The sequence below is a fragment of the Lissotriton helveticus genome, chromosome 3_1 (assembly GCF_964261635.1).
Source record: "Lissotriton helveticus chromosome 3_1, aLisHel1.1, whole genome shotgun sequence".
NCBI classification, from domain to species: Eukaryota; Metazoa; Chordata; class Amphibia; order Caudata; family Salamandridae; genus Lissotriton; species Lissotriton helveticus.
This window is the reverse complement of record NC_136061.1, coordinates 1,531,203,158-1,531,228,400: the sequence shown is the minus strand read 5'-3', so window position 1 is coordinate 1,531,228,400 and position 25,243 is coordinate 1,531,203,158. Positions and strand designations below refer to the sequence as shown.

The 25,243-nt window shown below is 47.6% G+C and overlaps 1 protein-coding gene across 1 annotated transcript in view; it reads left to right on the top strand.

Annotated features, from left to right (window-relative positions):
* Positions 1-25,243, top strand: part of HINFP (histone H4 transcription factor) — a 173,917-nt gene that overhangs the window by 87,263 nt on the left and 61,411 nt on the right. Inside the window, exons 4-5 of the mRNA XM_078682190.1 lie at positions 12,195-12,306; positions 12,678-12,830. Coding sequence (XP_078538316.1) covers positions 12,195-12,306; positions 12,678-12,830 — 265 coding nt within the window. The remainder of the gene's footprint in view (positions 1-12,194; positions 12,307-12,677; positions 12,831-25,243) is intronic.

Sequence of the window (25,243 nt, the reverse complement as noted above, 5' to 3'; positions counted from 1 at the left end):
CCTAACTGCGAGCCGTTTTTGCTGGGGCTTCGAAAATGTAGCATCAGGAAGGGAAACAAACTTTATTTCACATAGTGCAGTAGTATCACATAGAAGTTGTTGCCTGGAGTGAACTTATCATACCCTTTAACTCTTTAGCAGCTGTTGTCATCAAGATCCCAACACTGTACGCAGTTATTATTTTTTGGGGGCCGCGTAGATTCCCTGGAAAACTAGGCTCAGACACTGTATTTCAGTGTCTAAAGGCACCTGTTGTGGTAATGTATCAAGCTAACGTTTTGTGAGCCCTTATTTTATTGGTAAATTACAGTTACTGTGCTGTGTTCAGATCCCGAGTGCCTTGATATCAGATAATAGGACCAATGCATGTTACTTTCTTTTCTTTTTCATAAACCATTTGATTGGGTTTTTGAAGCAAGATAACAACCCTTGCGGGCAGTATACGTACATAGGACACTGCAGGATGGAACCCAAGAACCAAGGAAAAAAAACGTATGCATGAAAGTCCATGGCAACCTCCCCCCCCCCCCCAAGCATATATGACTTGTATATTTGTGCGTGAAGTGTCTGGTTTTTTGGTGTAATCATTATATGCAGCAATTACATTTATTACTTCTTGGTGTCAGTAATATATTTATTAAACTGTGTGATTACTTAAAATCTTTACAGTATAAAACACAAAGAACAACATACCCCCCCATGTGCCCGTCAGCCAGTAAAACCATATGTACAACTTTAAAATAGAATAATGGCTAATTTTGCCCCTTTTTTGTCCAATCAAAGTTCTATTAGAAGAAGGAAAGTTTTTGTCTGTTCCTTAGCTTCACGCCAATTAGAGTCTTGGGAAAGTGTGGAGGTTTGACATGAACGTTTTCACTGCGCATCACCAAGGATGGGTTCTTCATTGGACCATTGTCCGACCCTGGTATAGTTTCTGGGTCCAGTTGTTCCAGTTACTTAGCGGGAGTTCCCTAAGTTAGCTGTAGACTGACACTCGTTTGTGCTCCAGATGGTACTCCTTGCACATTGTCAAGACTCTTAGAATCCATGGCCTTTTGATGGAGGTCGAGTGCCATTTTGGCTTGGTGGGTAAACTTACCGACCCTGGCTAATAGGCAGGTCGTAGTTTCTGAGAAGCACCAGTCCGAGGCCTCTCTGCAGGTTCTATGGCCTAGATTCTTTAAGGCCGGGCGCAACAAACGATGACGATCGCTGGCCAACTTTGGACAGCAACATAGTAGGTGTAACCATGACTCTCTGCGGTAGTTGCATAATCGACAGGCGGTGGCACCGTCCGTTCGTGCCCATTTTGGGTTAAAGTCCGTGATCATGAGAGCCAGGAGGCGCAGATACAGGATTTTCTTTCTCGCATGAGTTGTAAGTGGGTCTCGCAGGTATGGTTGGGGTTTCCCGAGAGTATAAGACTTATCCAGGGCCAACGTTAATGGGTTGTGCCGTAGCGATAGAAGATCAAGCTCGAACGAGATGGACTGGACTTGACGCTTTACGGCTTGTGCCCAGGCTGAGTATGGTATTTCATTGAGGTGCAAGCTTTTGCCCTCAATTTTCAATAGATCAATTCCTTGTGCCAGCTTCGAGTGCCATGGAGAGCCCACTTCACCAAATGTAGATTTTAAGTAGTGCTTTAGGGTGTTTTCGGGCGCTTTCAGTACTCTGATGTAGTATTTTATCAGGTCCCCCAGTAATGCCAACTCCGGTCGATTCAGGCCTATTTCTAGCCTTAGCCTGTTATTCCTAGCCTGTCTAGGGGCCTGTAGCACCAACTTGTACGCTTTCGCCTGGGCCGCTTTGACCACTTTCTCGAATGCACCTGGGTAGGCAATGTGGCCATACGTAATGGAGGGAATCAGTTTTGCCCTGAGTACTGTCACCATTGGTTCTGCTGAGGGGCTGACCAAGCGATAGCTTAGGCGTCTTAAGAACAGAATTGTTTTATCTATTCTTGGCTCCTTTAGATGTTTAACTGCGGTGGCCCTCTCTGAGACCCAAACTCCCAGATAGTTATAGGATGGGGCAGTAGCGATTAAGTTCTCCCCCAGAATCCATGTTGCTTCTTTTTTTCGCCGATATTTGCCAAAGATTACTATCTTGGTCTTGCTAACGTTTATCCGTAGGTCATTTTCTTTGTTGTACGTCGCCAGGCTGTTTAAAGCTCTTTGAAGTCCCACCCTGGTGTGGTCCATGACCACCGTGTCATCAGCGTACTGGAGCGATCCCAGGACCAGCTTCCCCAATCTTGGCGGTACTAAGTTGGCGTCTTTCAGGGCTTGCCCCATGTCAGCTGTATACAAGTTAAAAAGTAGGGGGGCCAGAACGCACCCCTGCTTAAGTCCAGAGTTGGTCTCGATTCTTGCTGTTGTAATTGTTGGACTTAATTTCACCTGGACCCATGTCCCCTCATAGAGTGCTTTTATAGCTTTTAACAGGACTTGTGGGAGCCCCCAGGTCTCAAGTTTTGCCCATAGTCGGCTTCTGATCACTCGATCGAAGGCCGTAGAATAGTCTATAAAACAACAAAACAGTGGCAGCTTATCCCTTGTATTGGCCTTCTTCGCCAGGTAGGAGAGCGCTATGATGTTGTCTAGAGTGGAACTGTTGGCCGTGAAGCCAGTCTGTGTGGGCGGGAGAATGCCATTTTTGTCCACCCAGGCCTCCAGGTCCCTTAAAAGAAGACGGGCGTAAACCTTGGCTTCTATGTCTAAAAGGGCTATAAGCCTGTAGTTGGCCGGGTTCGAGTGATCACCCTTCTTGTAAATGGGAAATAGGACTGAGCCTTTCCAGGAAGTTGGCAGAGTCGCAGTAGCGAATGAATGATTAAATAGAGGAGTAAGTGTTGTTGCAAAAAAGGCTGAGGCAGTTTTAAAAACCTGGGCAGGGATTCCATTTGGGCCAGGAGCTCTATCGGTTCTGGTTGCCTTAATGTACTTTAAAACCTCCTCCTCTGTGTACTTTGCATGTCGACTCTGTCTTGGGGTTACAGACGGCAAGCTTTGAGTTTTGATGGTTGCGGCAGCCGCCTTGGACCACTCTAGGCTTCCATGGTTGGCCCGGTTTGGCTCACAGGTGTAGAGCCGCTTGGCATACTGTTCCCACACATTCCCTGCGACACTGTTTTCCTTATGCACTCCGCTAGAAGTCAGGCTGTTAATGAAGCGCCATAGCTTGCGGTTATCTTTTTCTTTAATTAAAGAAAACACTGTGAGCCAGTTTTGTTCTGCGCGCTGCCTTTTCAGCTCCCAGACTTTCTTTTTATAGTTGGCTCGTAGGGCGGAGGTGGAAACCCTCCCTTGCAGATATTCGCCCTTCTTTTTTGTTGCCCTGATTGCCATGTTAAGTGAGCGCTTGCTCTGTGTTAAACTGCGCGATTGTAATTGTCTTGGCCTGGTGTTATTTTGGCGGTGTCTTGGTTGGTGTTACCCAAGCACTTCATTAGATCCTTGGTCAGTGTTTCCCAGAAGTGTGTGATGTTCTCTATATCTTGTGACCTGAATTCAGCCTCCCTACTGGCTACAAAATCAGTCAGTCTGTGGCCAAGATTGGACGTCCATTTGATTCTTTTGAGAACTAGATGATGTTCTTCGCCTGTGGTTGCTCCAATTGTTACCTGAGAGTCCACCTGTTCCCGTGCCAGGTTAAATGTGGCTCGGAGGGGCCTGTGGTCACTTTCATCTCTGTCATCTACAGTGAAGTCACAAAGTTTGTGGGCCACCTCTTCATTCATGAAGATATAGTCTATAGTGGAAACATTCCTGAAAGTGGGTACTTCTTGGTGTCGTAGAAAATTAAAGGCGTGACCGGTTACATTAATTGGCAGCACCTTCATGTTGGAGGGAAACTAGTCCGCGTCGCCTGCTTTTTGTTGCCTCTAGACTCATTTCTTCTCTGTGTTTTGAAGGCCATTTGTTGCTATAGTCCTCTGATCGGGACGAAGGGTCTCCTTCTGTGCCCAGGTTTCTCATATCTACTCTCGCTCCCATAGCCCAAGTATCTACCACGGCATTCAGGTGTTTTGTCTGGCCCTGTAACAGTGTGGCTGACAATATTCCAAAGTTTATGAATTTCTTAAACTATTTGTTTTATTCAGCATTTACCCATTTACACCCGATCTTTCTTCGCCTTCGGGTGATTACTCTGAAATTTCAATAAATAACATTTATAAAGAGATTACTAAAAAGGTATTTTGTGACCCTGACAGGATTAGTTTGCTTTTTAGGTCGAAGCCTGCGTTGCAGCGCATGCGCTGTCGCAGGCGAGAGTTCTTGTAAACAAGAAGGGGCATGAAAACCACGCCCCTTCTGCCATTGGCCGGCCTCGCTGAACGGAGGCCTGCCACTGGACAATGCCCCTGTTTGGGTGATTTGACCGGCTGTGATCCCGCCTCTTGAGGACTGGGTGACGTGACTTACGGTGCCGCAAGCGTATTCTCTGAAATATCGCCATGGCAACCATGAGTCAGGTCACCAGCCCGGGAGGGGCGGGATTCATTCTCGCGTTTCCGGCAATTATTATTATTTTTTTTGTTATCATTTTTGCAGGCATTCTTGCGCGTTCCTCGTCGGTGGAGGAGGTGGGGGTGAGGCGGTGCTGGTTTCATTTTTAGATGCAGACTATAACATTTCTACTTGTGTGTGTGATTATAAGCCTATGATAAATTCTTTGTAATAACATACGTGTTTCTTTAGTATCTTTATCAGGCTTTTAGAATGCTCCTGCTCCTTTCCAGCTGCTAGCGAACGGTTAGAGAGGCACGTGACGTGTCTCGCTTTTCCCGTGTATTGAAGGCTTCCAGCAAGGGGAAACCAGACACTGGTCAAGATGTGATCCGAGTCTAGTAGGTGAAAAGTATGCGAAGGAAGAGGCGGGCCTGCGTCTCTGCGTGCGTCAGTAGGTTAGAGTGCAGCTTTGAGTTTGGCTGCTGAAAGAATCCTAGCCCTCAATCCCCCGTGAATGGATATTTCGCGACCCTTCCATGATCCGTCGGGCAACGTTTGCTGCGGGGATGGTCTGTCTGGCGCTCACGTGCTGGTTACATCTGCCCACCATCATTACCTTCCCCCAGAAGCGGCCATTATGCCATCTGAGGTGTAGTCTACCCCGGTGATGCTCTGAGAGTAGTATCCAGTGTGGCAGGGTAACTATGCCGCCTGACTTCTCACGTATAGTTGTGAGAAGCCCTAAGCTGGTTTTGTTTTCGTGTGAGGAATTGCAGTTTGTGAAAGACACGTGTCTTCCCTTCTGAGGGTTATTATTGAAAGTAAACAATACAGCATGGATTTGGGCGGTATGGCGTACGGCGCTGAGGTATCGACGTGTGCCCTTTCTCACACATTTGGAGGCGGCACTCCGACTATGTTTTTCTGATAGACACAGCAAACCTACAAGAAACATTAATAACTAAAAATGCAATTTTCTCCAGAAGAAATTAATCAAACTACAAAAATCAATAGAGATTCTTTACAAAAACTCTCACAGAAGCAGTACTGCCAAACTTAATGAAACTTTATGCCGCAGCACCCGCTTTAATATTATCAATACTTGTGCTGCAGCAATAAGTTTATACTTCAGGCTGGCACACCCTTTAATATTATCAACATGGGCGCCGCCACAGGTTTCAGCAGTAAGTCTCTCCACTGGCGTTTCTTCTGTGTTTACTTATATAACGTGAACGCAAAGCATAGAGCGCATGTTTTATGTTTGGCACTTTGCAGTCCTGTCTGCATCCCACTGGGACATATCATTTTAATTAACAGAAATTCTTACTGTGTAAAGAGTAGAGTTTCGGTGCATCTACGCGAAGAGCCCATTGTGCGCAGGTAAGTAGGTGTATATTGTATTTATGACTTGGTTTTCAAGGAAACTGTAAAAATGAGTCGCACTGAATAACTAGCATGGAATTTGGCTGTTATGATCTTGGGTTGAGGGTTTCTTGAAGCAGGGGTATGTGGATTCGTGTGCTTAAATACAAATTATAATTGGTGAAGTTTGCGGACCCAGAGTGACACACTCATTGTCCCAGCTCGTGGACAATATTAACAATCTTGTCAGGTCTCGTCTCTTGCGCTCTTCTCTTCCCGCCCTGTGTGTGTGAGCCCTTCCGTCTTCACGCAACCCTGGAAGGGCTGATCTGAAGGGTTCGGTTCGAAGCCGGGGTGGCACGGTTAGTGCCAGGTACCTACGAAGGGCACACGGAGGGAGGGCTTTTACGCTGCCCGTTCTCCTAAACCATGAGCTCAGACACGCCCGGCCCTGAACACTGCGTAGACACTGTCAGAAACTGACCAGCGCTCGTAGGTGCACCGCTGGACCTCCAGGACATTTTAATTAACAGAAATTCTTACTGTGTAAAGAGTAGAGTTTCGGTGCATCTACGCAAAGAGCCCATTGTGCGCAGGTAAGTAGGTGTATATTGTATTTATGACTTGGTTTTCAAGGAAACTGTAAAAATGAGTCGCACTGAATAACTAGCGTGGAATTTGGCTGTTGTGATCTTGGGTTGAGGGTTTCTTGAGGCAGGGGTATGTGGATTCGTGTGCTTAAATACAAATTATAATTGGTGAAGTTCGCGGACCCAGAGTGACGCACTCATTGTCCCAGCTCGTGGACAATATTAACAATCTTGTCAGGTCTCGTCTCTCGCGCTCTTCTCTTCCTGCCCTGTGTGTGTGAGCCCTTCCGTCTTCACGCAACCCTGGAAGGGCTGATCTGAAGGGTTCGGTTCGAAGCCGGGGTGGCACGGTTAGTGCCAGGTACCTACGAAGGGCACACGGAGGGAGGGCTTTTACGCTGCCCGTTCTCCTAAACCATGAGCTCAGACACTGCGGAGACACTGTCAGAAACTCATCAGCGCGCGTAGGTGCACCGCTGGACCTCCAGGACAGACCAGGTATTGGAACACCACTAGTCCAGGGCCGTACTGGGCATCGGTACCCCGCCATACCGTCTAAACTTACAACAGAACTGGTCACCGCCAGTCCCAGAGGTGCACCACCGGTCCCTCTAGGACCAAGGCCAAACTGTGACTCGCCCCTGAGGTAAAACATTGGCCCTTACAATCCACCGGCAGAACGGAACTTCGCCGGCCCAATAGTTACACCACGGGTACCTTCCAGATCCACAGCAGAACCAGGCTTTACCAGGCCCTGAGCTACACCCCCAGTCCATGCAGGCCCACAGCAGAACTGTGCGGGCCCCCGGCACACACCGCCGCCAGATCTTCCAGACCCATGGTTGTGGCGCACGGCTGGCGTGCATGGCAAGACAGGGTTGGGGGGGGGGGCAGGGGCGCCTTTACTTTTCGCTGCACTTGCACATCTTAAAGTCAGTTTAAAGCATTCAGACTGAAGTACTGCAACAATTTGTCACGAAAAGCCTGTTCCTTCTTTTTGCACTTTTTTCTTTCCTAAATAGTTATGTAAAGCACATTTTTCTTTGTTTCTTTGTTTCTTTCTTCCCTCCATTGCCCGCCCCTCTTTCTGTTCATTCTCCTACTTTTCGCGGGCTAATCTGTTGCTCATACGACTTTTGAAATAAAGCGGGTTAGCAGGAATTCCATTTACTGCAGCCAAAATAAATAAACGTGGGTAAGATTTCAGGTCACTAACGCGGGGGCCCTTCAGAATGATGTAAGCCTTTAAACAGGGATCTGGCAATGCAATAGGTGTTGCTTTTGGTATTGTATATAACAATGGCTTTTCATTTTTTCAAAGGCATTGCCATTTACAATGCCAATAGCTCCAAAATTCGCACCTGCAAGACCTATTGCATTGTAAATGCTTTAGGTTTCGCCTGGCGTCCACTGCGCAGCAGTGTTTGCGCAGGCGAAATCTTTTGAGTTTCAGTATGGGGCTTTAACCCGCCTCTCTGTTCCATTGGCTAGCTCCATAAATGGAGGCTAGCCATTGGAACAGAGATGCGTCAGTCATGGTCCGACTAGATTCGTGGGTTTCGCCTGGCGTCCACTGCGCAGCAGTGTTTGCGCAGGCGAAATCTTTTGAGTTTCAGTATGGGGCTTTAACCCGCTTCTCTGTTCCATTGGCTAGCTCCATAAATGGAGGCTAGCCATTGGAACAGAGATGCGTCAGTCATTGTCCGACTGGATTCGTGGGCGTTCCGGCGATTTTTTTCGCTCTCCGCCCCTTTTACAACGTCATGCGGCGGTGGGCGTATATGTTTTTTTTTTTTCGGACATGTTTTTCTCATTTCTAATGTGTCTGTTACCGGGATGGACGTGACCCGCTCAGCCCCGCAACCCCCCCGCGGCTCGCTCCCGGAACCCTACACTCGTTTTTTTTGTCTTTTGTTCGAGGAACGTTGTGCTTGATATCACGTGAAACATTCGGGCGACCATTTGATAGGATTTGCCTTAGTGTATAGTCCGTTATATGAGGCTGAAATCTTATCATTCCTCCGTCTTAGAATTATTTTATCACTGCGAGGCGTGCACGAAGATCACAAGGGTTTAGGAACCTAAAAAGGACGTGATTACTAGTTGGAGGACCGGTAACGTTGTATTGGTCAGGACCTCCCAACATGTGATTGGCTGGGAAGATCTAATCACTTGTTCATTGCCAACGAGGCCTGAGAACCTTCATAGTGGGTCAGAATTGGTTGAAGGGAGAGCTTGCAGGTTGTTCATTGGCCAAAGAGACGAAGTCCGCATCAGATCCACATCACCCACCCTGCTCGAAGCGGGCGGGCTCTAGTGACGTCAACTCAAAGATGCTCACTGTAGTAGGTGGTACACACACAATGCCATTTTATTTATTTATTTTATGCGTTTATATATAGAGCAGACTTTACCCGAAGGTGTTGGAGCGCTTCACAATAGGACCAGTAATGAAACATGAGAAGAAAATTACATGAGAACAAATTTCATTGTATAACTATTCTAGTATTTGCAAAACATGATTATTACTTTTTGGGCAGCCCACAGGAGACGGCCCAGAGGCAGCCGGGAAACACACAGACTCTTGGCAAGGCATGCCTCGTATTCTCCCAATTGCTTCTGTAGAACAGCAGCCGCCAAGAGCCACTCTGCCTCTACTTCCGTCACCACACGTCACGTCCTGTTGTATGGCTGCATGGGCATAGGTTCCCCTGTGCTGCCGCTGCAGAGTGCTCTCTTGTGTGTCCGGCTGAGGCCAGCCTCCTTCCTGGGAGTTCCTCATCTCCTCCTCTAACCCTGAGGCCACAAGCGCGGTGAGTGCGAGTCCGGCTGCTGCCGCGGACAGCTGTCCAAGCCGGGGAGGGCAGCTCTATTGGACCTCCTTGTCGCACCCTAGCGGGCAGGCTTAGACAACACCTTCCGGACACCCCTCTACGTGGGCAGTGCTGAAATGTAACGGCCACTCTGCAAACACTGCTGCGCGGCTTAGGGTGGGTCTGGTCACCTGCTGCTGCAGGGGATTGGGCTGAGCTATGTCTGGTCACCTGCTGCTCCCCAGGGATTGTGCTGGGCCAGGTCTGGTCTGGTCACCAGCTGCTTCCCCTGGGATTGGGCTGGGCCTGGTCTGGTCACCTGCTGCTCCCCTGGGATTGGGCTGAGCCGGGTCTGGTCACCTGCTGCTCCCCTGGGATTGGGCTGAGCCGGGTCTGGTCACCTGCTGCTGCCGTGGGATTGGGCTGAGCTCGGTTTGGTCACCTGCGGAACCCCTGGGATTGAGTTGAGGCTGGTCTGGTCACCAGCTGCTCCCCTGGAATTGAGTTGACATGGGCCTCGTCACCTGCTGCTCCCCTCTGATTGGGCTGAGCTGGATCTGGGTGCCTGCTGTTCCTCTGGAGCAGGGCTGAACTGACACACAAATAAAAATATTGTCATTGCCCCCTCGTTGCTTGTGCTTGCTCTCCTGCCCTGCTATTGGCATTGTAAATGACAATCCCATTTATTTATGTTTTACTAAAAAAAAAAAAGAATAATAATAATGTCATGAGCAATGCCAATAGCTCTAACTTTTGCAAAGGCAAAACCATTGTATTGTAAATGCTTGTTCTAACTTGCACACAGTCTGAGCGCCGAGGCCCTTGTGCAACCAGGGTCTCGCAGTGTTGGTTTCCATTTTTATGTTACTTTCTCCTTTTGTGTTAGTTGTTAAGGTGCTAACTAGCCACCACTGTCTTCCACCGCGGCGCTGCCCACTGCACACCCGGCATCATGTTCCATAAGCAACGGACTTTAGGAAAACGTGTACTTCACGGCGGAGGGGGGCATTCTCCCCAAAAAGAGAACTGCTCTATGCTTGCAGAGGCTGCCAGGGGGAGGAGCGTGATGGGAAAATACTGGCACCCTCCCAGGAGCAAATGAATGAAACAACCTGTCTGGCGTCTCTTTTTTGATTTAAGTCACAACACAGAAACAGCTGTACCTGTTTGCGATACACACCTAGGGCAATGCAGGGGGAAAGATACGGCAGAGTCCATCTGGTGACCTCCCTGGGTTTGAGGAGGTAGGGTTTCATTTCCGTATTTGTGTTTAATTCTGAATTATAACAGGGCATACTGTTGAGAATGTCGGACTTAAAAATGGGAACGTTTTCTGAAACAAACAAGTACACAAAAGATCGTTAGCGCTATATCTATGTTGCAATACAATTGGAAGCGCCAATGGGTGTCACTTTACTGTGCTAACGCATGTAAAACACAGGCCTTCACAAACGCAATTTTCATGTGTTGTATGCACGCATTTGGTTTACATTTTTAAATCTAGTCCCGTAGGCTGTGCCAATGCTGGGAAGAAAAGAATGTTTTCTGTATAGACTGTACATAGGGGATAAATAACTGACTGTCAAAGTGATGATTGATTGTACTATTCAGATGTAAAATAATCCCGCACACACTTCAGTGAAAGCACTTTCAGGAAGAAGGATTCACAGACCAACCAGCGAATAGCACAACGTGAGAGAGTGGCACAATTGGTGGAGCCACAACCACTCTTTATATTTTAAAGTAAAGAATCAATAGCAATGGGTCTACCAGAGAGCTGCATTCTAAAGCCACACCTAAAAAGGACGTGATTCTGCCAAAGTGTAACCGGGCTTATCTTCTAAAAATGATAGAGCGCCTTATCAAAAAAAACTCTCAACAAACATTGGCAAAGCCATTTGGCCTCACCTTTTAAAAACAAGTGGCATGCTGTTGGGTTTGGCAGTGCTTGTTCCTTTAATGAGCACGACGCCGTCTTCACGGACGCCACGCTATACAAAGCAATAGGTGTTGCTTTTGGTATGGTAAATAACAATGGCAAAAAGCATTGCCATTTACAATGCCAATAGCTCCAAAACTCGCAGTTGCGAGACCTATTGCATTGTAAATGCTGTTTTTATCGATGCATATACCTATTTTGTAAGACATTACCTAAACTGGTCCTTGACCTGGCCTTTGCCACTTGGCGGAGACAGATCCCTAACATGTTCAATCAATCAGTGGTTTATAAATCGCGTTACTCTCCCGTGAGGGTCTCAAGGCACTGGGGGGAGGGTGGGGGAGCAGCTCCGGGTCAGTCGAAGAGCCAGGGATTCCTAACCTGTGCTCTGGGATCTACTAGGGCTCTTCTACACCTACTCAGGGGGTCCGTAACTGCTTAGAAAATTAAACCGTATTAACAGTTTAGGGAAGATATATTCTGGACGACTAATCAAGTATAAATAAAGATGCAAAATGTAAATGTAAATATTCAACTGTTCTTTAAATGTGAAGGAATTTGAAATTGTAGGCTAGAAATGTAGTTGGTATCCTCCGATTGATTTGTAAGAGCACTGCAAGTGCATCAAACAGAATATGAATGGCCTCAGTTGAGTTTAGAAAAGGTACAGCCTTCTTTTTAAATTAAAATGTTCATTTTGATATATGTATATTTTTTGTGTATGTGAATGTTTTCAAAAATTATTTGAGTTTTTGTTTAATGAGTGTTATTTCTGTATTTTCCTGTATTGTTTTTGCAGTTTAGATCATCTAAATTTCTACGGCCAGAGTGTCACCGGCTTCCAGTAATGACTCTGGGGTCCCCTGATTCCAATAATGATTCATGGGGGGTCTCGAGGTACCAGTTATGTTAAAGTCAAAATGTTAAAAGCCGCTGTGTTAGATGTTTACTACCCCTGTTCCTCTTTTCCTTTATTATTTTGATGGAAGAGTTTGGATCTATTTTGAATACGTGTTCTTTGATTTCCTCATTGCAGATGCTGTTTGATAACATCGAGGAATACTACAGACACGTGGAAGTGCACTGCTCGTTGGCCACAGTGGGAGCATCCGGCAAGGAAAACCAGCACCTCTTCTGCCTCTGGAAGGGTAAGGGATACTCTCGAGGTGAGGTCGCTGTGGCTAAGCACCTTGGGGACAGACTTCATGTACATTCGCTGTAAACTGCTCTGCATCTGAAGAGTGTGACCTTGGTGTTGGGTTGCCTTGTATGCAACTTTAAGCGTTTGGTGCTAATCCAGGCTTCGGCGCTTGACCATAATCTGTGACGCAAGGCCTCAGTTAAATAATTGATTATGAACATTGATCTCTGGTCCGCAGTAATCTCAGAGTACATGGATATTTTAACTGTTGCAGGCTTAAATAAAAGTGTTACAATTAAAAAGTGAAATGTTTATGGTGCAGGAGTAAGTGGCTAATCGCTAATGATAGTGTCTTTACCCCTTCTTTTTGTCTTCTAGAATGTGTAAGCTCATTCAGAGTCCGCAACAAGCTGCGGGAACATCTGCGCAGCCACACACAGGAGAAAGTGCTGTCGTGTCCCACCTGCGGAGGGATGTTCGCGAATAGGACTAAGTTCTTTGACCATATTCGCCGGCAGACTGCGGACGAAGGTAAGCGTGGGACATTTTACTGCTCTGTGTTCGTGCGCATCACTCCAGCATTTCTATCTGTGTATGTGCAACTGACCTTTTTTCTTCTATATCCTGAACCAAGAGGAGTTTTTGCACGATGCAAAGGCACATAATCTTACTCCACTACGTTGTGCAATCTATCCCGAGCCCATCTCGGGGGGGGGGGGTTGTATGATTTTTCCAGCTTTCTCGGTTTGTGGCCCTCCTTGGGATTCCATGTGAAGACAGATGCTTAAACAGTTTGCCAAAAAAGTCAAACTATAGACCACAGAAGAAAATCGCAACTACAGAAAGATTGTACTTCATGAGCACGCTGACTGAATATGAAATTATGTTCAATATGTATGTGTAGGTTGTACTCCAAAATATTATTCTGTGCTTCCCGGACCAACGATGCTTCATATATTTTTTTTTTTTTAGTCTACAGCAAATGGCCATTACTATTGTTGAAATACTACACTCTCCCAGCAAAATTGGACCTTCATCCTCTTACATACATAGGTTGTTGCTTTTTGCTATGCTTAAGGGAAAGGGAATGCTGATTCTACACATGGTTCTAGTGGGCAGGTGGTACTCAAAATAGTGTATAGGCTTGTTGTGAACACCGCAGGGTCTGTGGGTTTCTAACGGTTTTTGTGCCAGCCTTAAGAAAAGAACCGCTGTCTTTCTTACCACTATGTATGAATTGCCCCACATGAAAAAAATCCCTCCCTGCACAGAGCACTACAGTCCCACAGAACGTTGCTGCTCATATACTGAGACAAAGCGTACAACTAACGATCAGTGTTGCTTGAATATTCAGATTTATTTGCAGTGAACCCTTCTTCAGGGGTGGTGGGATTAAAGGTCCAGCTACTGAATTGTGTTGCTCGGCACACTAGGATGTAGTGGGCATGACTGAATCTAGATTTGCCTGTTTGAACTCTTCCCTGCATAGTCGCAAGACTCTGAAAAGTGGAAGTAGACAGCTGAATTGAGACCAAAATAAAGTTCCTTGATGGCAGTACATCGCTTAATTAAAATGCCCCTTCTCTTAGCTTGTTGACCTGAGAGTAAGCTCACTGTGATATGCAGAGGTTGAAGCGGGTGGAAACTGCTAGGGTTAGTGCTGTGTTCCCACACTTTTGTGTTGTACTGCAAATACTTTCCAATACGTAACTGAAAAAGAAACGAGCATTTGCAATGCAATTAGTCTCGCATTTATGAGTTTGAGCTATTGGCATTGTAAATGACAATGCCTTTTAGTTATGTGTCGTTTTTAAAACAGATGGATAAAAGGTTTGTCATTTACTATGCCAACAGCTTAAACTCTTGCAAATGCAAGACCTATTGCATTGAAAATGCGTGCCATAAAAATAAAAAAAGGTTTTTAGGAGACCGCGTGTCCTGCGCTATTTGAGAAAACAGTGCTCGTAGACTGTAATTAAAGCCTACTGAGCAACACCACACATAGCAAGGGGTGTCTCCATGGGAGGTTACAAAATGAGATCAGAAGGGTCTACAAAGCCAATGAACAGCCACAGTTTACAGTGGACAATGACACAAGCCAATGAAAAATGTGGGCGGAGAGCGGGCGCATGCTCCATACACCATGCCTCGCAGAGAAGCGCATGCGCTACCCAGGCTCGACCTAAAAAGCGTTCCTTGATGGAATCGGGCTCCTACAGTTGTATCTACCGAATTTCTTGTAATCTTAGCCTGTGCTCCAACACAGAGGATCATGCCTATTCGGTCACCCTTTTCTTCTTCTGAAGATTTTATCGCTTGGAGAGTGGGGCTGCAGGAATTTCTCATCCCGTAGCCCACACTCCGAGGATGGGGCCTCTCCTCTTTCCATGCAAGAAGGCTGAATCCTCTTCTTCCAGGCCAGTATAGGTATTTGAACATGTGCATTTTGATATGCCCCTTTACCCTTGGGGCTTGCTGTCCCATTTAACCCCCCTACTCTGAATCATTCAAAGTGTTGCGATTTCAAAAACTGCTTGTTTCAGATGCACAATCTGTGTCACCCTCCACCACGGCTTTGTGAGGCTGCCAGAATGACAAAAAGCATTTGCAATGCAATAGTTCTCGCATTTACGCGAGTTTGAGCTATTGACTTTCAATCAATCAATCATAGGCATTTATACCGCGCACTACTCACCCGGAGGGTCTCAAGGCGCTTTGAGGGGGGCGGGGGGGTCCGCTACTGCTCGAACAGCCAGGTCTTGAGCTTCTTCCTGAAGGAGAGGTGGTCTTGGGTCAGGCGTAGGTCGGTCGGGAGGGAGTTCCAAGTCTTGGCGGCCAGGTGGGAGAAGGACCTTCCTCCTGTTGTCGCTCTGCGGATGCGGGGGACGGCGGCGAGGGCATGATTGGTCGAGCGGAGATGGCGTTTGGGAGCGTAGAAGTTGAGGCGGCTGTTGAGGTAGGTCGGGCCTTGGTTGTGTAGGGCTTTGTGTGCGTGGGTGAGGAGCCGGAAGGTGATTCTTTTGTTGATCGGGAGCCAGTGCAGGTCTCTCAGGTGTCTGGAGATGTGGCTTTGTCTGGGGACGTCGAGGATGGGTCTCGCCGAGGCGATCTGGATCCGCTGGAGTCTCTTCTGGAGCTTGGCGGTGGTTCCGGCGTAGAGGGCGTTGCCGTAGTCCAGTCGGCTGGTGACTAGGGCCTGGGTGACCGTCTTCCTGGTCTCGGTGGGGATCCACCGGAAGATCTTACGTAGCATGCGCAGGATGTTGAAACAGGACGAGGAGGTGGCGTTGACTTGTCTGGTCATGGAGAGGGAGGAGTCCAGGATGAAGCCCAGGTTGCGTGCGTGGTCTGTCGGTTTGGGTGCGTTGCCCAGGGCGGCGGGCCACCAGGAGTCGTCCCAGGCGGAGGGTGAGGAGCCCAGGATGAGGACTTCCGTCTTGTCTGTGTTCAGTTTCAGGCGGCTGGTCGTCATCCACTCGGCCACGTCTTTCATCCCTTCGTGTAGGTTGGCTCTGGCGGTGGCGGGGTCGTTGGTCAGGGAGAGGATCAGCTGGGTGTCATCGGCGTAGGAGATGATGTTCAGGTTGTGTTGGCGTGCGATGGCTGCAAGGGGGCTCATGTAGACGTTGAAGAGGGTGGGGCTGAGCGAGGAGCCTTGGGGAACGCCGCAGATGACTTCCGTGGCTTCTGATCTGAATGGGGGCAGGCGGACTCTCTGTGTCCTTCCGGCGAGGAAGGAGGTGATCCATTCCAGTGCTTTCTCCTCGATTCCGACGTTGCTGAGGCGCTGCACTAGGGTGCGGTGGCAGACCGTGTCGAATGCCGCGGAGAGGTCCAGGAGGATGAGGGCCGCTGTTTCTCCGTTGTCCAGCAGGGTTCGGATGTCGTCGGTGGCAGCGATGAGGGCGGTCTCGGTGCTGTGGTTGGCCCGGAAGCCTGATTGAGATGGGTCGAGGGATCCAGTCGTCTCGAGGAAGGCTGCCAGTTGCTTGTTGACGGTCTTCTCGATGACTTTGGCTGGAAACGGGAGGAGCGAGATGGGGCGGTAGTTCTTGAGTTCGGTGGGGTCCGCCGTTGGTTTCTTTAGTAGAGCGCTGAGTTCGGCGTGCTTCCAGCTCTCAGGGAAGGTGGCGGTGTCGAAGGAGGTGTTGCAAATGATAATGCCTTTTATTGTTCTCGTTTTTAAAACACAAATAAAAGGGATAGTCATTTACAAAGCCGATAACTTAGTTGCGTAAATGCGAGACCTATTTCATTGCAAATGCTTGTTTAAAATTTGAGGCAGACGGCTGAGTAAACAGTGAATTCTCCTCAGTTTCACATCCACTTACTGAGGATTGAAAACACAAGGTTTTTGCCCTGGTCTATCTGCCTACAACAACCTGCATTTTGGAGTCTGGGGGTGTTTGCTGATGTATTTTACGATATACTGAAAATCGTATGAAGTGTTTACATTTGCTTTCGCTTTGCCTTATTTTTGGGCTATTTACTCAAGCACTCATTCGCACTGCCATACATGACCTGAGAAGGGCGTGGTTGCGCTGGTGTCAGCAGGGGTTTTCATGGTTTACACCTGGAAAGTCCAGTTCTACGTACTTGCAGGGGGTTTGTGCCTATGTTCACATCGACTTTCAACACTCATGTCAGAAAGTTGATTGCTAAGTAAAGTGCGAACACGTTCTGTTCACTGGCACAGGCTGGCTGTCACAAGACAGCCGTCCAGACGGACATGCACTGCATGTCTCTTGGCTCGGTGGCAGCCGAGGCCGGCTGGCGGCTGCGGCACGCACATTAGTAAAATATAAAATAACAAATAATTTCATTACCATTTTTTTTAGGCACTGCTCACTGCCAGCAGGGGGTCAGCGCTCCCCTGCCTTTGTGAAGAAACCGCCACTGGTGCCAACCAAAGCCCGCAACCTCATTTAAAGTGGTCATGGGATTTAATCGTACTAGGTGACCAAAGAAAATTAAAGTGCATGATCCTAAAATTGAAACCACAAATATTTCTGAGAAAATCGAGAAAGAATTATTTTGGAAATGGCAGCATCTCAAGCCTATTGTCCTCAATTGTTTCAGCCTCAAAGCGCAACGGCAGGACACGGAGGCTGTCATGTTGCTCCTCGTGCCACTACAGTATACCATACTGGTTATGAGGTTACCTACAGCCAATCAGAAGTCACCCTCCTTGTGGCTACCCCTCATTACGACACCACAAGGTCAGTAGGGGAACCTGTAACACACGATATGGGGACTCCCTTCTTCAACATTGGCCAACTGAAAAAAGCAACATGTGTGCTAATCACTAGTTTATTGGTAAGGTGCAAGGCACATTAAACGTGCAATAGTACAGTTGCCTCTATTACTCTGTAGAACTGGTAGCCAATAGGTCTGCGTTGGCAGCAGCCCGTGTGGCATTATCAATGCTAAGGAAAGTGCTAACCAGTTCTGTTCACTGGCACAGTTTAGTTAATTACTCCGTCCTGGATTTTCTGATCCCAGGTCGAAAAACAACATTGGTGGCTTGTGCACAAATGTGACTGTCATCCTTTGATCCATTCTGGGAAGAACCTCCTTATTCAACTCGGGAGTTTCACGCACACTCACATAGGCTAGTATTACTGCAAACCTGAGAGGTTTCACTTCACCACGGTGGTGGACCTCAAGCAGCATAGAGCGTTCTGCATCCAGCGCCTTATCTAGACTGTGAATTAATACAAAAAAAGGTTGGGGTCATGGCTTTATTTAAGTACTAGCTGTCCTGTGCAGTCCTTGTGTTGCCGCTTTGCAGTCGGTTAAGTAGACTATTTATGAAGGCACTCGCCCCCCTTCCCCAAAACGTTAAGTAATTTCCAATTATCCTTTTCCGAAATCGTCCCCACCCATTAAAAAGCAACACAGTAACCGCTTTTCGACACACTGGTGCATGAAAAAATAATGCTTGATTCGCATTTGCAGCTTAAAAGCACTTCACAGATTGAAAGCAAAGCGCCTGCATATATCCTGTCCAGGCTCGTGCACATGCCCTGTCCGGGCAAGCACGCCGAAGGAAGATTGGGAGGGAACCAAACATGTTTGCCTCCCAATAGAAAGCACAGATTTGGCGGGCGCGCCAGTAAGAAGAGTGGGTTGTGCTTCCACCCCGCTTTGCAAGCCAAAGTGACGACTAGACCTCGCCAGGAGTGAGCAGCTCATGTCCAGCGTTGCTAGGCGAGACCTAAAAACAATGTACCGGTGCACAAAAGAAGGCACCCTAGTATTAGGCTCTACCTAGTGGTGGCTGACGTTACCAGTCTCGCCATGAATAGTTCCCAAAAAAGCAGGACCTGATTTTACGAGAGTATAATCGGGGCCACTAGAGTTCTTCAGCTGCTGTGTTTTCCACATAATTATGGATTTGACGTAGGTGTCACATAATCTTCTGGTACATAATCTGCAATTTTGAATGTCATTTTTTTTTCCAGCTCAATTGGATCAAAAGTTGCTAAAAATGTGGTGACGTGTTCACTTACTGCGATGGAAGGCTCTTCGCAAAGGTTGACTGGTCAGCTTTGATGTATATTGCTGTGTTTTATTGTTAAACTATTAAGTAGGTGACATCTTTGCACAGTCTTTCCATATGTGAAAATAACAATGAAGTATTACGATCGCAAAATGTGCTGCATAATTTACCTTTTCTTGCTGCATAATTTAGTCAAAACTAAGCATGGGCGTAAAATCCGCTCCGCTCGCGGATTTTTCGGATTTTCGGCAAATCCGCAATCCGCGAACGCTCGCGAATTTGTCGAAAATCCGTGAATCCGCTCGCGGCGGATTTTTTGCTTGGTTGCGGCGCGCGGCGTGGTGCACGGCGTTCACTTTCCGTCATTTTAGCGTTTGCCGAGTTGTTTTTCTTTGCGAGTGACGCGCCATTTTAGATCTTGCTGCGTGTTCCCGCGGGAGTTTGTCGCCCGCGAATACGTACTCGCGGCTTGCCACCTTGCACAGCACACCTCGCGAGAGTTCGCAATTGCGAACACGTAGTTGCGGCGGAAAGGAACAATCTCGCACTTGCGAAATAGAGATTTTGCAATTTCGCACAAGAAAATCACCAGCAAACAGGATAAACCTTCAGAAAATTATGATTTTTATCAGAATCACTCCTCAGGTTGACATTTGCATGGCCTTTTTTTTTTGCAAGGAGTCCATTTTGGGGGGGGGGGGGAGGAAGGAAGTGCCCCACAGTCTCCAACTTCCTGTTCCTGTCCAGCAGGCTCCTCCCAGTGCTTTGTCCATCTCCTGGTCACTTTCATTTGGATCTGGAGCTGGAAGGATTACTTTTTGTGGGTGCTGCTGGATATTTGGATTTGAGGCCTTTTTGACTGTCTTTGGATCACTTTTGGATTAGAAATCAACTTTCACAAGTAAGTTTGTTTGGGGCATTACAGTTGCTGCAAGTACAATTTTGGAACTTTTTCAGAAAATTAAATAAATTATATTGTGGGTAGCCACAGTATCCAGTAGGACCAGGGTTGGTTATGGGTGCATGATACAACTGTTTTGTTGAATTTAAACACCATTGAGGCCATGGATGGGCTGGGATTGTGCAGATTTTATTGGTTTTTGTCGTTTTTTTGGGCCTGCTGGTGTGGCCCTTTGCCCAGGGGTGGTGAGTGTTGCATGGGCCTAGTCTTTCTGTGGGGTGTCTTCTTGAATTTAAACATAATTGAGGCCATGGATGGGCTGGGATTGTGCTTATTTTATTGTTTTTTGTCGTTTTTGGGGGGCTGCTGGTGTGGCCTTTTGCTTGCCCAGGGGTGGTGGTGGTGCATGGACTGAGTGTGCCTGTGGTGTTGTCTCACTCTCTTTGATGTAAACATCATGGATGGCATTGGATTGTGGTGATTTCTGGCTGTTTTTCTGTTTTTTGGGGGTGTACTGTTGATGTGGACTGGCCATGTGGGTGGTGGTGGTGGCCATCTTGAGTGCTGGCTGGTACAGGCAACATGTGCTTGGGGTGTAAGGGGGCCATTTTGAGGAGAGGCAGTGTCTGAGGCCTGCACTTATTTTGCCTACTTTTCATCCCTTATGCCCAGGGGTAGTGAGTGTTGCATGGGCCTAGTGTTTCTGAGGGGTGTCTTCTTGAATTTAAACACCATTGAGGCCATGGATGGACTGGGATTGTGCAGATTTTATTGTTTTTTGTCGTTTTTTTGGGCCTGCTGGTGTGGCCCTTTGCCCAGGGGTGGTGAGTGTTGCATGGGCCTAGTCTTTCTGTGGGGTGTCTTCTTGAATTTAAACACCATTGAGGCCATGGATGGGCTGGGATTGTGCAGATTTTATTGGTTTTTGTCGTTTTTTTGGGCCTGCTGGTGTGGCCCTTTGCCCAGGGGTGGTGAGTGTTGCATGGGCCTAGTCTTTCTGTGGGGTGTCTTCTTGAATTTAAACATAATTGAGGCCATGGATGGGCTGGGATTGTGCTTATTTTATTGTTTTTTGTCGTTTTTGGGGGGCTGCTGGTGTGGCCTTTTGCTTGCCCAGGGGTGGTGGTGGTGCATGGACTGAGTGTGCCTGTGGTGTTGTCTCACTCTCTTTGATGTAAACATCATGGATGGCATTGGATTGTGGTGATTTCTGGCTGTTTTTCTGTTTTTTGGGGGTGTACTGTTGATGTGGACTGGCCATGTGGGTGGTGGTGGTGGCCATCTTGAGTGCTGGCTGGTACAGGCAACATGTGCTTGGGGTGTAAGGGGGCCATTTTGAGGAGAGGCAGTGTCTGAGGCCTGCACTTATTTTGCCTACTTTTCATCCCTTATGCCCAGGGGTAGTGAGTGTTGCATACTTGCATGTCCCTAGTCTTTCTGTGGGGTGTCTTCAATGTAAACATCATGGATGGCATGGGATTGTGCTCATTTTTCTGTGTTTTGTCGATTTTTTGGGGTGTATAACTGAACTGATGTTCCTCTGTCTTCCATTGCTTTTAGGTGCACAAGAAGACTCAATAGAACCACCAGTGCCAGGAAGAAGTCCTGCAGCGGTGTGTGCAGCATAACGTCACGCGACGTCACGTCTGGACACAGAACCCTCTGCAACTCGTGCAACTGCTGCCTGCTGACCTGCTCTGAAGAAGATGGCCCCAAAAAAAGTAACCCGTAGCTCCTCTAGCAAGAAAGGTGCCAGTAAGGAGCAGAAGAAGCAAGTTACCAAGGACACTGGTGTGCCGCCCGCCCCTTTTTTTGTGAGTAAAAAAAAAAGTATGCCTGCAGCAGCTGCAGCGGGATCTGCTGGGGACCAAGCTGGCAGCAGCACCCCCGCTCCATTGGGCTCAGTGCCACCACCACCACCACGCCAACTTAAGTCCAAGCCCTTGAGTGCTGCAGAGGCAGCCAGTATACTTCTTCAATCACCATCGACCAGTGATGTTGGCTCATCGCAAGAAAGCAGCAGCAATGTCCCTCAATCAACACAGGTTGTTGTAGCTCATCTGACGAGTGTTGCACAACCACAGCGGCAACAACAATCACATGTGCAAGTACAAGCCCAAGTACATGTGGAAGGAGAGGCAGCGCAAGGAGATGTGCATGCAGAGGTGCATGGAGGGTCACAACAAGTGCCCACAATAGTTGTTCCTCCCGAAGTAGGGGCACATCAGGAAATCGACAATCAAGGCGAGGTATCATTTGAGGAAGCCACTCCTCCTGATGATCCTTCATTGTCTTCCACAACCCTAGCAAGGAAGAGATCAAGGGTGGTGTCTACATCCTCTTCAAGCACACCTCCTTCTGATGATACGGATCAAACTTGGGAACCAGCACCACAGCCGTCTGAGAGTGAGGCACACCATGATCCAACAAAGGTACTTAAGCGTAAAAGGAAGCTCGTCCAAAGTCTCAGACTTATGGAGTGTGATGAGGCTCAACAAGAAGTGGCGGATACTGCTGCTGATGAAGACTCTGCCAACGACGACCCAGTCATCATAAAGGTCACTGCAGCCCCAGCGGGCATGCAGCAAACAGACATTTTGACCCTAGCCCGAAGAGCTGCTGCGCGTGATGATGATGATGATGATGTTGTCGATGAGGAGGCAGTGGAAACACCACAATCATTGGAGTTAAGTAGTACACCAACTCGTCCCGCTTCCATATTTCTTTCTGGCAAGAAGAGACCTGCGTCAACCTCGACCTTAATTAGTGGCGGTGAAAGTGGAAAACGTACAAAAGTTGGCCAATCCAGATCCTCCACTTCATCTGGCATTAGCTTCATGACCACCACCACCACCAGTATCGCCGCCTCCTCCAGGTCCCACAGACACTTCAAGTCCCCAGTTTGGGACTTCTTTACTGTTTGTCCCAAAAATCCAAGGTTTGCCATTTGTACCCTTTGTAAGCTTGCAGTTAGTCGTGGTAAGCCAGGTAGCAACTATGGTACCGGCGGCCAGAGTGGTCATCTTGACAGAAAGCACGCTGTCCAATGGTTTGCGCACCTAGCTGCGATCAAGAAAGGCCAAAATCAAGGAAACGTTGATGTTTCATCTGATGTTGACGAGCAGGAAGAAGACGTGTCAAACACTTCCCTTACACCCAGTACCCCTCTCAGCAGCACACCCAATGTGAGGCACACTAAGAGTGTTGGAGCGAGTGAGACACCAACGCACAAAAGTTCACCAGCGAGCAAAATTGGGTCAACGAAGTCATTATCAGCCCGTAAATGCTTGGTCCAGGGCAACATTAGAACAATGCTTACTTCAGAGGTGCCATATGAACGCAACCACCCACTGACGCGTCTGTATAACACTAAGCTGGCTAAAATGCTAGCTGTGGACCTTCTACCTTTTTCTTTTGTAGAAGCGGTAGGTTTTCTTGAATTAGTTGCAACGCTCTGCCCTAAATGGAAGGTTCCGAGCCGGTTCTATTTTGCCAGAGTTGCGGTTCCAGCACTACATGAAGATGTGCTGCAGGCGATTGGGGCAGCTTTGCAGAAGAGTGCTGTTCACACAATACATCTGACAACAGACATGTGGACCAGTGGCCCAGGCGATGATTACATGTGCATCACTGCACACTGGGTCTCTTTTTCAGGTGTTATAGCAAAGCTAAACGCAGGTGTTGACCCGGACCAAGTTTTCAAAGCTGCTCGGAAACATGCAACACTAGCCATGTTTGCCTTGGAGAAAAGTCACACAGCAGAAAACCTTTTGGAAGAGTTTGACAAAAAGGTGTTGTCAATGCTATCCCCCCTAAAACGCAAGATTGGTTATGTTTCCACGGATAATGGCGCCAATGTAGTTAAGGCCATGTTACAGGGTCACCATGTTAGAGTGCCGTGTTTGGCGCACTGTATCAACCTGGTAGTTCAAAAATTCTTGAGTGATAAAGAGAGTCCAGCGTTCGAGGTAATGGCCACCTGCCGCAAAATGTGCAACCATTTCAGCCATTCTTTTAAGGCCCGGAAGCATCTGCGGAGACTGCTACTTCAACGTGGAATGCCAGTGAAAGCACTCATCCAGGAGGTGGCAACACGTTGGAACTCAACCTTCTACATGCTTGAGCGTCTGCATGAGCAGTATACGGTACTCGATCACTATTTCTTGACAGAGGCTACATCTCAGAAGGAGGACCTGCGGATGAGTAAGGCGCAATGGGCCATAGTTAAAAGCCTGACAGACATGCTTCGTCCTTTTGAGTTCTTCACGCGTGCAGTCAGCCAGGAGGACTGTAATTTGGGAAAAGCTATCCCATTGTTGTGCATACTGGAGCACCAACTGATGGCGGTTTCTTCTGAGTTTGAAAAAGATGAAAAAAAAAAAAAACATTTCATTTTGTCTGAGAAATTATTACATCGCCTACGTGGTGATGAACGTCTTAAAAACATCAACTCAGATCAGCATTACATTTGTGCTACTATTCTGGATCCACGCTACAAAAAGGCGCTGGCAGACAACGCATTCTTTCCTTTCGCTGATGCAGATGTTCAAAAGTACAAACATTGGTTAGCCTGGTCAGCCAAGAGGTTTGAAAAAGAACGGCAGGTTATTGAAGGAGAAGCCAGTACATCAGCATCAGCATCAGCAGGCCATCCGCAGTCACAAGAATCCACTTCTGCACCTGTGGCTGGGGCACAAGTGACCTCTCAGCCGTTAAAGACACCGGCAACTGGATCATCTGCACCACACACAATGACAACACTAACAGTGGCTGGGGAGGAGGATTGGCTAAGTTTGATGGGGTATGGTTCTCGAAAAAATGTCACAGGCACAGCAAAAAGTAAGCAAAGTGGAGGAACAGTTGATGACCTTGAGTCGATGGTGCAGGACTATCTGAATGACTCAACAGTGGTCTTTCTTAATGAGGAGCCATTGCAGTATTGGCATGGCAAAAAACAATTGTGGCCACAGCTCTACAACCTGGCTATAAACTATTTGTCTTGCCCACTCGCAAGTGTGTCTTCTGAACGTGTTTTCAGTGCTGCTGGTGGCATTGTAACTGCCAAACGGAGCCGCCTATCGCCCAAAAATGTGGAGCGGCTGACAATGATCAAGATGAATCAGCACCTCATACCACCAGATTACAAAGTGCGAGAAAGCACGCCACATGAAGACGATGAGGACAGCAACGTAGATGAGGGGATTTTTTCTCTGTTCGGTGCCACTGACCTCATCCAGCCTGAATTCGCAGAGTATGATGACGAAATCTTGTTCTTATTCCCTGACACCGAGCCCTGAAAATGAGACAATCAATCAAGAACTTTCTTTTTCGTCCTTATTCACTTTTATTCCTGTGTGCTTTGTGTCTCTCTTTCTTTGTTTTGCACAGTTAATTTAATTCAAACTTTAATCACCTAATCCCAAAAACAAGACCATCATCAGAACTGTCTTCACTTGTTTGCTTATTGATTTGAAGGTGCCGCAGTCTACATTCCTCAGGTTCACAAGTTCTGAAGAACATGCTCCTCTATCCTCCTCCTCC